This window comes from Aedes aegypti, chromosome 1 (assembly GCF_002204515.2).
Source record: "Aedes aegypti strain LVP_AGWG chromosome 1, AaegL5.0 Primary Assembly, whole genome shotgun sequence".
Classification (NCBI taxonomy): domain Eukaryota; kingdom Metazoa; phylum Arthropoda; class Insecta; order Diptera; family Culicidae; genus Aedes; species Aedes aegypti.
In genome coordinates, this window is record NC_035107.1 from 62,933,769 (window position 1) to 62,947,628 (window position 13,860).

At 37.9% G+C, this 13,860-nt stretch overlaps 1 protein-coding gene across 9 annotated transcripts in view; it reads left to right on the forward strand.

Annotated features, from left to right (window-relative positions):
- The window catches only part of LOC5564358 (serine/threonine-protein kinase 32A), a 573,562-nt gene that overhangs the window by 402,119 nt on the left and 157,583 nt on the right, over window positions 1-13,860 (forward strand). For all 9 annotated transcript variants that reach the window (XM_021837759.1, XM_021837764.1, XM_021837772.1 and 6 more), the window contains exon 8: window positions 6,328-6,365. In XM_021837759.1, coding sequence (XP_021693451.1) covers window positions 6,328-6,365 — 38 coding nt within the window. The remainder of the gene's footprint in view (window positions 1-6,327; window positions 6,366-13,860) is intronic.

Here is a 13,860-nt window from a genome sequence, read left to right on the forward strand (position 1 = left end):
GATAAAAATAAAAAAAAAAGTTTCCACCGAGACTCGATCACCGGACCTTTGAATCCCTAACCTGGTACCATACCACTACGCTACAGATCGCTTCATGAATGAGGTGTGATTATTTGCCAATACGAAAGGAAGTTTGCTATACAGTACATACGCTTTGTTGTTCTTTGAAGCCCACCGCCCGAAGATACCAACCTCGGGTCGGGTGGCAAATTTTGCAAAGCTATTGCGATTCCATTTCTTGCTAGTGTGCATTGATATATGATCTGTCAGTTTATAAAACTTGACGCGATTCTAGATTATACTATTTACGGCATGGTTTGTTGTCAACAAAGTTTGTCGACAATGAATCGTAGTGAAGAATTATATACAATTTGTGTAAACATTTATTCGTTTGGGTTTGGCATATTGTGCGATTCTGATTTTTGACGTATGAATATGAGATTTTTGGCGCACATTCTTATACGATACGTGGTTCACTGGGGTACAACTGAAGAAGAATCACTAACAGCATAAGTTTTCTTATATGCTGGCTCAAAAGTGAAACGGTAAAATGAACCGGTTCAAAATATGACACATTTCAGTCGAACGACTTTTCTTCCATCAAAATAAAACAGCATTTTATCTAATACGCTCCCAATCGCAAAACGCAACATACCGTTAGCCATCTATACTTTGGTAGCGCAACTAGTCAGATGATGAGAGATTTGATTTTTCACGCATCCATCACATGCCGCTGTGGGGAAAAATGTTTTATTTTCCTGACATAAGACGGTTCACAGTGAAACAGTTAGGCGGAAAAGGTAGGAATATCCATTCTCTATGTTCTACATACGTTTGTTTTTTGTATTATTGCACTACTTTCATAAAAATTGAGATCCAGCTGGTAGGAGCACTAGTTTGAGGTTGGAAAACCAGGATATGTGAGGTTAGTTTCATTGGAACTTTCGCCTGAGCGATTTTTGCGCTTGAATAAAACACGCTTCGGGACATTCTCCGCTCCCCTAAAAATACCATTGGGTAGATTAATGAATTCTCTACCATTGGATCTCATTCAATTTCATGCATAAGTAAAGTAAGCGGTGAAAATAAATATTTTGTTCCGAATGTTTTGGAACCATGAATGAGTTTAACATTGCTCTCGTCAACCATCATCATGACGACAGCAGCACACCCCACCGGACGAATCGTCGTATTGGGAGCGAATTATCTTGTATACAATATTTTACCGGTTCAAAAATGAATCGGTAAAATGAACCGGTGCAATAAGTTACACATTACATTTGTAGGATTAATCTTCTATCAAATGTTAACAGTTAACTTCACGGAATGTTTTCTGATATAAAAATAAATTTTTCAACCGGTTCAAAAGTGAATCGGTAGAATGAAACAGTTCAAAAAGTTACATATTTGAGTTTACGGTTAAACTGCTACCAAATTATAGCAGCAAACTTCAGCGGTTATCTTCTGAAATAAAAAAATGATTTTACCGGTTGGAAAGTGAACCGGTAAATTGAACCGGTTCATCAAAAAAGAAGATTAAGCATAACGTTTCACCTCCCGTTGGAATTAATTTTTTATCTATAACAGTTCTCTTTTGGGCGCTGGAGGGTTAATGTTTAATTTTATCATGATTAATGATTTTTATTAATCAGAATTGCCAATCATTAATCACAAAAAACAATTAATCATTGATCACTTATCACAATAGGCAAATATAATGCGCCACCATCATAGAGGTCGCTGGGGAAGAAGGGGAGAAATGTCACTGAAAATGTTTGTTTACGTCCAAAATTCAATTTTTCAACCCAGAAAATAGGTCATAATCAATCGATTATTGAACTATTTTCCATTGGCATAATCATTTTGAACCATTATTCTTGCGATACGCGTGATTTCACAACAAATTTAACCACTAACAAAGAATCCGGAAGTTTATAACCTATGTTGCCAAACACCAATTTTCCAATTTTATCTCTTTAATCGTACATGAGCACTGACCGGATCTGTACATTCTCGAAGGAAAAAAAGTTTATTATGTTTTTCAATCCTCTTCAATCGTCTACAAAACAACTATTCCGAGAAAAAGTGTAGATTGTGTGTTCCTTCCTATGCTGCACACGGTGCATTCTCAACCTGACCTCTTTTTCGACGGTTCTTCTACTAGCCACCAGATGTCGGAGTGATCGTTTAGCATTGAAAATATTTGCCTATAACTGCAATCTAATGTTTCAATCAATAATCATTAATCATAATTTGGACAAATTGAGATGTAAAATTGTGAAAAATAATAGAATCGTTCTGGTGGGCTTCGATCCCACGACTCCCAATACGCTAGACTGGGCGCGCTAGCTAACTACGCCACAAAACAAGTAACGATTCAGCAGCGCAATCGGCCAACCTGAAACCAAAGTCCGTCACGACCCCATTTTCTCCTTCGGCTCTCTTAGATGCCCAATTCGACTCTCCTAAGCGTGCTTAGCACTGTTGCCTTGTTTGTACCACACAGAATCGGTATCCGTTCTGTGGCGTAGTTGGTTAACGCGCCCAGTCTAGCGTATTGGGAGTCGTGGGATCGAAGCCCACCAGAACGATTCTATTATTTTTTACAATTTTACTTCTCAATTTGTTCAAATTGTCTTTATTGTCTACGACCATCAGGTTTTTGTTTTTTAGTGTTCGCAGTTCAGTGTGGAGTACATTTGAAATGTTGTTTGTAATTAGATCGTGAATTTGTGTGGAATTACAGTGCAGGTAGTATTCGCTATTGTTGTGCAATTTTCTCCGTCAGTTAGTCCCATGTTAGGTCGTAGTTGAACAGTTCGCCGTATCACCCCATCATCCACCATCCACGCTACAGGAGCTTTCAATACCCACCACTAGAGGGATGGTCATGATCAGTGTTGACAAAAATCTCAATCAATACGCTCTCCCGTGAGAGCAAACTCATTGGAGATCTGCTTCGCAAATCTCACGCTTGAGTTTTTGATGCAAAATCACTCAATTAACTCAAACCGTAAAAAATGATTCAGTCGCAAATCCCGTCAAAAACTCGTGAAACCTGAATGTTGTTGTTTACGTTAGAAAGGATTACTATAATTTTACCAGACTAACAAGAAATTATTGCCGTGTGTGAGTAAACTGTGGAAATACGCGACAATGAGTCAAAAAGGTGAGCCAACTCATCCATGATTTTTTGACTGCTGAGTTGCATTATTGACAACTCACGCATGAAAAATCTTAAATTAAGTCTTTCACAACACTGTCTGGGACCAGCCTTCTGATCATCATCAAATATGTTTAAGAACTTTATTAGCCTAATAAAGACAAAAAATATGAAGCCTGATTAGATATTCAAAACTCTCATAGGGAAACCCCAAAACCCAGTGGGAATTTTCTAGACGTCAGGAATTCTCAAGATTTCACTCAAAAACCATAGATCTCGCTGAGACTTTTGAAGAATCACTTTGAAATTTTCAAGTGCATTTTAAAATTCAAAATATTCTTCGGGATTTTGCAAGAGTTCGGTAGATTCTAATTAGAAACCTACAGGATCCCTCGTGGGGCCCAGATAGCTGTAGCGGTAAATGCACAGTTATTCAGCAAGTCAAAGCTGAGGGTCATGGGTTCGAATCCCACCGGTCGAGGATCTTTTCGGGTTGGAAATGTTCTCGACTTCCCAGGGCATAAAGTATCATCGTACCTGCCACACGATATACGCATGCAAAAATGGTCATTGGCATAGTAAGCTCTCAGTTAATAACTGTGGAAGTGCTCATAAGAACACTAAGCTGAGAAGCAGGCTCTGTCCCAGTGGGGACGTAACGCCAGAAAGAAGAAGAAGAAGGAACTCCTCATAAGTTATAACACCCTAGGGAAACTTTTGTTACCACTCCTGGAGGAGTTTCAGATGGAATATCTATGAAAAAAAAAAACACTAATGAAATCTCTAAAATGACTCCTGAGGAAATAATGTAGGAATTCCCTAAAGATATTCTTGAACCACCGGGATTACAAGTTCTTATTAACTCTTGCAGGAATTTTTGATAGTATAAGTAGAGGAACTCTATATGTAATTCCATGAAAATATTCTGATGGAATCTCTAGAGAAGCTCCTGATAAAATACCTGAAGGAACTCCAGGTGAATTCTCTGAAGTAACTCGATAAAATCCCCATAAAAACTCTGATGGAAGCCCTGAAGGTACTCCTAGTAGAATCTCTATAGGAACTCCTGATGGAATCCTTGGAGGAATTCTTTAACGTTCGAAATTTCAAAGGCAGTTTTTCTGTTCAAAACTGAACGTTATTTGATGAAAACGTGTTCACTTTGTTTTGGCTGGAGAATAGAACACAGTGAACATATTTTCCTGTAAATTTTCTTAATTTTGAACGAAAAAACTGCTTTCCAAAATTCCGAAAACAATTACGGATCCTGCCCCCTTAAGATATTCGTCAGCAATCCTGAGGAATTCCTGAAGGAATTCTCTGAAAGAATTCCAAGTAGAATCTCTGGAGGAACTTCTGGTGGAATTGCTAGAAGAAATCCTGATGTGATTCTTAAAGAAGTTTTAGGTGGAATCCTTGAAGGATCTCCTGATGGAATCTCTAGAAGAACTCCTGGTGAAATCCCCAGAAGACCATTAGATGGAATCCCTAGAGAAACTTCCGATGGAACTCCTAGAGGAACTTCTGAGGAGGAGGAACTCCCGATTTTGATTGAGTTCGTGGTGAAATCTCTGAAGGAATTCCTGGTGGAATCTTTATAATTACTTGTGATGTAAATTTTTCAAGTTTTCCTGATGGAATCTCTGGAAAAACTTTCAAAGGGAAAAAAAATAAATCAATGGACAACATTTTGAATCAGTTTCTAAAGAACACCCGGTGGAATCATGAAAGAATCAGCAATGAAATCCATGAAGGAATTTTGGTAGAATTCTTGAAGAAATTCCTGCAACATTGCCTAGAGAAATTCCTGGTGAAACTCCTGATGGAATTCCTGGTATAATCCCTGAAGGAATTCCATGTTGAATTGCTAGTGGATTTGCTATAAAAATTGAAAAAAAAATGTGGGAAAACGCTAGTGAAATATAAAGAAACAACTCAAGAACGCACCTTCACTGCGACACCATGGTGTCGTTGATGCGTGAATTTAAGTTTATTTTCCCGGTCGGTCCAGGACCTTTTCGTAATGGAAATTTCCTTGACTTCCCTGGGCATAGAGTATCACCGTACCTGCCACACGATATATGAATGCGAAATTGGCAATTTTGGTAAGGAAAGCTCTCAGTTAATAACTGTGGAAGTGCTCATAAGAACACTAAGCTGAGTAGCCGGCTCTGTCCCAGTGGGGACGTTAATGCCAAGAAGAAGAAGAACATCGATGTTCGTGCAACATCCGTTCAGATCAAGATACAGACAGTACGATCAGGTCGTCAATGGATTACCTAATTTGATGTTGCCCACAGTTGATCAGCAGGAGTTTTCTCATTTTTTTTTGTATGAGGAAAGGCATCTAACTTCAAATATCCTGTTGAAGAAAAATTCGATCGAAAAAATATTTGATAATATTTTTATAACATACCAAATTAGGCGCAAATTTATGTTGAAACTAACGGATTTGTAAGTCTGAAACACATTCTTATTTGCCATATGAGTCTGATTCTGCATTTTTCATTACTTTTTAAATATTCACGAACAGCTTCCATCGCTTCCCATATTTTTCTTTCTCAAAGCTTTCGCTTCATCTGCAACATACTGACCAAGAGGTGAATACTTAATACAAAAGCCAATCCCTGCCAGCAGCCCTTTAAGGCGACGAGAGTTTAGCCAGCTTCACATATGGTAGCCCAGAGCTCTTTAAATATTCATCTCGGTTAAAACGAAAACCGTAAATCCTTCCTCCCAGGCTAATATTTGCCGTTCCTTTAAAAAGGGCTTACCACAGTTTTAAGTAAGCTTTTTCTCCAGAAAGCCCTTCTGTTTTATAATCTCCAACGAATTCAGAAAGCATAAACGAATGGTCTTCTTTTGACTTGACGATAACGATGATGCCAATCATTGGGAGAGAGAGTTCATTTTTGGGATCCATCAATTCAAAACGCAACGCATCACCGGCTCGGAGACTGACTTCAGCACAATAACAATAAATAATGCATAGCGGATTCTTCATTTTATTACCTCGTTTATTTTCCGACATTCGTGTCTGTGCTGATGGAGCGCACTTTTTCATCCACAAAAAATATTCATGCGATTTTTTTTTTCTCGTTTTTCTACCGCATCGCATCCCATTCGATATGAACGTGGAAAACTACCGCACCAACCAACTGAAGGGATATCAAACCGGACAACATTCTGCTGGATGAGGAAGGTAAGTTGGTTTCGCTTTTTTTGTTCTACAGAACTGGACAGAATTAAGTTCGCATTTGACTTTTTTTTTATACAAAATGGTCAAGTTTGGAGGCAAAAGTGTCGGGCCAATGTACCTGAAATTCCAACCTCTGTTCAGAAATATCATTAATTTCACTCAGCAAAAAAAAAAAAACACCATATTTCGTGTACCGTAAAACGGTATTTTTTTAAGGAAATCTTATTATATCTGCATTCAGTCTTAATTATTTTTATTTCGTATTTTTAACAAGTACTGGTGTCTTTGAATCCATTGCGGATTTTTAAAATATCGTAACACGTCTGGATTTTGTGATAATGATTGTCAAAATAACGCATTTTTTATGAGGCCTTCCGCCGAGTGGTTAGAGTCCGCGGCTATCTTTTCGTAAAGGAAAATTTTGTGGAAAACTTTTTCCAGTTAACATTTTTTTATTTCTTAGAAAATTTGCTTTCATTTTCATAAATAAAAACTTTGTTTCTACGATGCTTCGTTCTTGAGTTATGATTTTTCAAAGTAAGTAGTGTCAGGGGGCGACCCTGAATTTTTCTCAATTTTTTTTTTATTCATATATTGATGCAGGGCTCATCAAAAAAAAAAAAGTGTGGAAAAAGTTTCATGAAAATCTGAGACCTTTCGGAAATAAAAAAAAAATCCCCTCCTTTTTTCCTACCATGTAAAAAAATGCACCCCTGTCATTCATAAATTGTGACAATTTTCTCACACTTCTTCATTTTTTGAAGTTTCCCCTTTTTATATTTATTTATTTAACGGTTGTAGGACATTTCCCAGAAAGCCAAACCCCAGAAACCCATTCCCCAGAATGGGACATTCCCCAGAAAACCATTCCCCAGAATAGGACATTTCCCAGAATGGGTTTTATACGTTTGTAAAGAGTGGAAAAAAAAATGGTAGTTTAGTTTTTTTGTCGTTAAGAAATGTACCTACTGAATTGATTCGAATTCCCAGAAGCTTCGAATTCCGGACACAGACGTCAACTCCCCTCAAAATATTATTTTGTCAAATTCATTATTATGGATCTCAAGCGAATAAAATCGAAATTGAGTTAAAAAATCTTTTGAACGGCGAGTGTTTGCTTCCTTTTTCTCAGGCAAACCATCTCAGCTGCCGTCCATAAATCACTTGGTCTTCTATGAAAGGGGGTGGCATACAAATTTCAAATTTCAAAAAGTTTGTACTATCAAAAAATCACGAAGGGGGAAAGAGGGTGGTTTTGTGGCTAAGTGGTTCATCGGCAGACCCAACCATAATCTTAGGAGGAAAAAGCTGTTTAAAAATTTTCTTAATTGTGTCTTAATTAATTTCATAATTGTGCTACTGTCGTTTCCCTGAATATCATTTCCCTGAATGCCACCTCTCCGAATGACCCGTTTCTCCGAATAGTGATGCAGTTCAAACAGGTGCAAGAATATTTAAGGACTGGGTGCTGAATGGGGGAATGATTAGCAATTAAAAGAAGAAAATAATATAGATTTTAACGTCATCCTCGACTAAATATATCTTGCCAAAAATGCCAATGATGGTGAAACTCGAAAGAACCGCCAATCAAGTGAAGAAGGGTGCATATTAGATGACCGGTTCGTTACCACTTCAAAACACAAAAGTTATGATAATTATAAGAGCTAAAAACTATGATAATTATAAGAGCAGAAACTAGGCTATTCGGGGAAACGGATTGTTCGGGGCACTGGCATTCTGGGAACTGGCGTTCGGGGAAACGACATTTGGGAAACCGACATTCGAAGAAAAGTAGCTCAACCGTTTAACATAAGCTGCTCCTACATATGCCATACTGTGTTTTATGATCAAACTTGATCCAAGCTATTGTTTTTTGTTTTCATAGTTATTCTTCCTTCTTTTAATATTGGCTGTTCTTTCTAATTGTTCTTCCAAAGGGAGATTGGTGTAGTGCAATATGTCATAAAGTAAATTAATGGAATTTGTTTTTCAGCTTTCATGGCATATTCTCCCTTCTTTTGAACATATGCTGTTCTTCCTAGGTATATTGTCTAAATAATTAGGTATGGTACACATATTATGTCACGCTAAATTTTAACTTTTTCGACGAAAAAATCGTCAAAAAATATAAAAATGGTTCGAATTACATTTCCGACCATAGCTGGTTAATTTGAAAAAATTTTTGATTTAAAGATTCTCCATTCAATGAATGAAAGACTGCAACAAACCGAAAGTCCTACCGTTAAAAATAAAAAAAAAGAACAATACGAAAATGTTTTACCTATGAAAATTATGGTTTTCCTCGAATTTTCCAGTTAGATGCATTCACTATTTACTATTTACCATTTTCCTGGATTTGAACACCTCAAAGATCTCTTGTTATTTTTTTTTTCTGGGGAATGTCCCATTCTGGGGAATGGTTTTCTGGGGAATGTCCCATTCTGGGGAATGGATTTCTGGGGAATGTCCAATTCTGGGGAATGGCGTTCTGGGGAATGTCGTTCTGGGGAACGTCATTCTGGGAAATGTCGTACAATCTATTTAACCCGTAAAGTGGCAGGACGGACCTTAGTGCACAAAAATGCTTCAATCTCAGTCAATAGTCATCCGAATCGAGTTCTTCAAAAAGTTATGGAAAGGGGATTAGTGTACCTACATTTTGGGGGGTGACCCATCCCTCCATACCCCTCCCCGCTTTTGTTTGACTCGAAAAACCTTGGCTCTTTAGTGTTTTTCTATAGCAATTTTACTAAGCATCATGATAACAAAAATGCCATGCAGATTTTCGTTCTCAAAACTGATAAAAATGATGAATTCAGACCAACGTAGGCATTTTGGACCATTATGGTCCTCTCGGAAGAGGACACCGGTGAATCCGGATTTATATAGGAATGTTCATGTGAAAATGGCTGTATCTCAGTCATATACGAATGAAATCGCATCAAATCGCGATTCAATAGGAAGTATCACATCCGTTGACGAATCTATGATTTCAAATTAGTTGAGTCCTGATATGTTGAAGAGATTACCAAGAATCCGGTAGAAGCTTTTAGAGTTACTATACAAATTTCTGGAAATTCTTGGAATACGAAATCCTGGGATTTCAGTAGGAATACTTCTTGCATGCATGTAGGTATTCCAGGGTATTCTTCGATTCTGGTAAGAAATATTACAATGAAAAGGAATTTTGGACTTTCGATAGGAGTTAGTTTTAGTGGGAGTTAGGGATTCTAGTGGTTTATGGTGCATGTTCTATATTTTTGAATTTTGACACCGGTATGAATTTTGAGATTGCAATGGAAGTTCTAAGTTATCAAAATTTCTTTGTTCTGAGATTTCAGTTGAAATTGTTGGTATTCTAAGATTAAGGCTAGGATTCCAGTGAGAGTTCTAAAATACCTATAGGAACTCTGATATTCCAATGAACCCTAAGATATATTGAAGATAATCTACGATTCCGGAAGAAATTATGAGGGGCAGTGTTGAGTTCCGGATGAAATCCATGATTTCAATGACAATTCCCCTGAGATTTCATGTAAGGTATGCTGGGACTCCAATTGGAAGTCTGTGCTTCTGGTTGGAGTTCTTAGGCCCTGAAAGCAATTCTAAATTTCTATGGGTGGAAATTTTTAAATTTTGCAAGGATTTCTGCAAATCGTGTAGGAACTCTCAGGATTCTTATATGAAATCTGGGTTTTCGATGAAAGTTATGGGTTTTTAGTAACAAATCCGGGATTTATAGGAACCTACAGAAACCGTGCAGGTTTTATGGGAGGTTTTACAAATTTTTGGTGCGAATGCTGGATTTCAATGGGCGATCAGAAATTTCGGCGCGAGTTCTGGGCATCTAGTTGAAATCTTTGGATTCCTGTAAGAATTCTGCGATTTTGATGGGAGTTCTGGGATTTCAGTAGAAATTGAGAGTTCTGATGTATTAGGATTTAGGAGGTTACTAGAGTTTTAGAAAATCGTAGATTTCGGTAAGAATTCGGGTGTTTTTGTGATAATTCTAGAATTCTGAAGATCATCCTGGAACATTGGAGAGAATCTTGTGATTCCGGAGAGAATCCTGTCTGGAAATTTTGGAAGGAATGATGGAATTTGAAAACACATCTTTTGATTTCTGATGTATTGGTATTTCGATAGAAATTTTTGGATTTCGGTAGGAAATTCCACGATTTCAGTATCATTTCTTACATTTCGGTATAATTTCTTGCAATTTATGGGGGAACTTTTGGAAGTCTTTATTCACTACCAATGAAAGCTCTTGGAATCTGAAAGAAATTTTGAGATGTCAATAGATTCTGGGATTCCCGTATGACGTCAAGGGATTCAGTTGAACTACACTGAAATTTAGAGTTTTAGTGTGGGTTTTCAAGAATTTCGGTGAGAATACTATAATGTCTATAGAATGTTTAAGAATTTGAGAAGAATCCTAAGTTTTCAATACGAATTCTCAGATTCCGAAAGCGAAAATGTTAGTTAGGATGGTTCTGCAAAAAAGGCAATCTGGATTTTTTTAGGGTATTTTATTATCCTGATCAGCATCTAGGGATTATGGGGGAATTACTAACATTACAAGGAGAATTCAGCCATTTCAATAGGAATCCTGGTATTATGGGAGAAACCCTGGGTTTTCAATGTGTGATTTCAATCTTCAATTTGTATATGATGGAATTCAGATAAATAGTGAATATAATATAATATCAGGTGTTGTGGTAGGAATCCTAGGATTTTGATAGTGATAGATAGGGAGAACTATAGTTGTGAGATTTCGATGAGAAGGCGATTGAAACTGCATTGGAAATTGAAAAATTGAAAGTGAAGGTGAGCTCGACTCAAACACACAAAATAAATAATATCAGTAATAAATACACATGTATAAATATTTTTGCAGGACCGATCAATGAAGCAAACTATTACAAAGCCAAAGGTAATTCTTCTGTACAATCGTTATAAAGGAGGAGTGGACCTAATGGATAAATGTACGAAAATATATTCATGTCAGCGTAAAACTCGTCGATGGCCCTTGGCCGTATTCCTCAATATGGTTGATCTTTGCGTGCACAATTCTTTTCTAATGTTCACGGCAGCCAACCCAGATTGACAAGCTAACAGTAATAGAAAAAAAAAGCTTTTTTTCTAAAGTAGCTAGCTAAGGAATTAACAATTGAATATGTCCGACAGAGACAAAGCGTGACAAAGTTGCATAAAAAAGAAAAGGAAGCACTTCAAGTTTTTATAGCTGATTTTGAGCAGCAATACGGCGTTCACAGCTACCCAGTTGGCATCTGTTACAATTGCCCACGAAAGAGAAAATTGGTTCAATGTGAGAAATGCTCCACGCTTTGCTGTGACCACCATAATAAGCAAAATAAAATGTACATCTGTTCCCCATGTAGTTTGTTGCCAAAAGTCAGGATAGAGCATGCTATAAAACGAGGAAATGTTAGACTTGCTGTGAGGGAGGCGCACGCATCAAAGATAAAAAACATTAACGTGTTGTCATAACTGTAACAATGTTGTATGTAAGCAGCATCGCACAGAAATTACGCGTAAACTATGTGCAACTTGTTATGTCAGTTTTAAGTTGAACCGTTAAAAACTGATTGAATTTCTGCCACTTGTTATAAATAAATGGAAGATCAAACCAACTTTGTGCTTTTATTTGCTTTGAAGCATATTTGTTAAACACTCATGGCATCTAGTTCGTCCACAAAAAATGCACATAATCTGAATCAAGATTATCCCTATCAGGTCTTGAGTGTTTGAACACCAACATTCCGAAAACACCAACATTCTAGCTCATCAAGATCTTGAGTTATAGAAACTTAAAGATAAAATGTTACTAGCGCCACTTAGCGGACGAATTCCCAAATAGATTTTTCACTACCAGGTAGCCCAAATTCTACTGAACAACTTTGCCGAAAACATCAACCGTCTAGCTCAGCAGGATCCTGAGATATCCGTTGAAGGGATAATGTGGCCAATTTTGGTACCCCAAGACAATCCGGTATAACTCCGGAACTACCTGGACCATATTTTCGAAACTTTCAGACTTTAAACTAGAAGAGTTTTTCGAGAACTTCTGAAAATGTCAGTAAAATCCATCAAGAAACAAAAAAGTTATGCAGGTTTTAGTGTGTTTTTCAGCATGCAAAAGTATGTTGGCTGGATGAAGGTTAACACCTCTTTTCAGCAACGGTAAACGCAGCTTCAAGCTGAAATTTATTTTTGATTTTAATAATTTTTGTTTCATTTGTTAGATTATTAATAATGAGTCTTACATTTTGGTGTACCTCGTTAGCTAACTCCATCCAACTAGAATTCTCAAATTCTCCCAGCAACCTAATTCCTGTTAGACCAGATAATTATAAGTATTATTCACTTTTTATTATTTCACTTCTTTACCTTCCGTTACGCTATTTAAATCAAATAATTCACAGTTTATTTTAGTTTTCCGCTACTTTCTGAACACCTGGCTTTTAAATTTCTTTTCTCGTTTTACTTCTACCTTTTAGTTTCTTGGTTTCCGTTGCCAATGTACGCCCTGTCAACGAGAGTTTCGTACATTGCGAAAGGGCGAAACCGGGACTCACCTAGTATGCGCAGTTTTCCCAGTTGGTTCGCGAACATCCCCCCTCCCGTGTAGTTCCGGTTCGCTTGAATTTTCATTTTCTGGAGCCCCTGTAGTACCTCGAACATCTAGGATTGCTAGCTTGGTCGCTGGCCTGCTGAGTATTCCCCTCGACGTCTTCACTACAGCTCTGCGGACTTGACCGTCCTTACCTTTCACAACTTCCACGACTCGTCCCCGCAACCAACCATTGCGAGTCCCTTCCTCAACTACCACCACCAAATCACCCGGCATCATTGGTTTTACCGGTTGAAACCACTTTTTGCGTCTTGTCAGGGTGGGCAAATATTCATTTACCCAGCGTCGCCAAAATGTATCTACCAGATACTGGGCCAATTTCCAGCTATCCCTTAATGTGCTGTGATCTACGGTCAACTCTTGACTAGGTTGGTTGATTCCCTGGGAACCATAAAGTAGGAAATGGTTCGGCAAAAGTGCTTCCTGGTTCACACTATCCAGGGGAATGTACGTTAGCGGTCTTGAGTTGACTATTGATTCGGCCTCAACAATTATGGTTTCGAGAACCTCGTCACTTGGATGTCTTGGATGATGTGCGATTGCTGCCATCGCAACCTTCACCGAACGGACCATGCGCTCCCATGAACCTCCCATGTGGGGCGCCAAGGGTGGGTTAAACAGCCGTTTCGTTTGGGAATTCGTGAAGCTCTGAGCGCAGTACTTGGAGATCTTCTGGAGCTACTCTTTCAACAGATTGTTAGCTCCGACAAAATTGGTTCCATTGTCAGAGCAAAACGTTATTGGTGAACCTCTTCGAGCCACGAAGCGCCGTATGGCCATGACACATGATTGTGTTGACAAACAATGTACAACTTCTAGATGTACTGCCCTTACTGACAGACA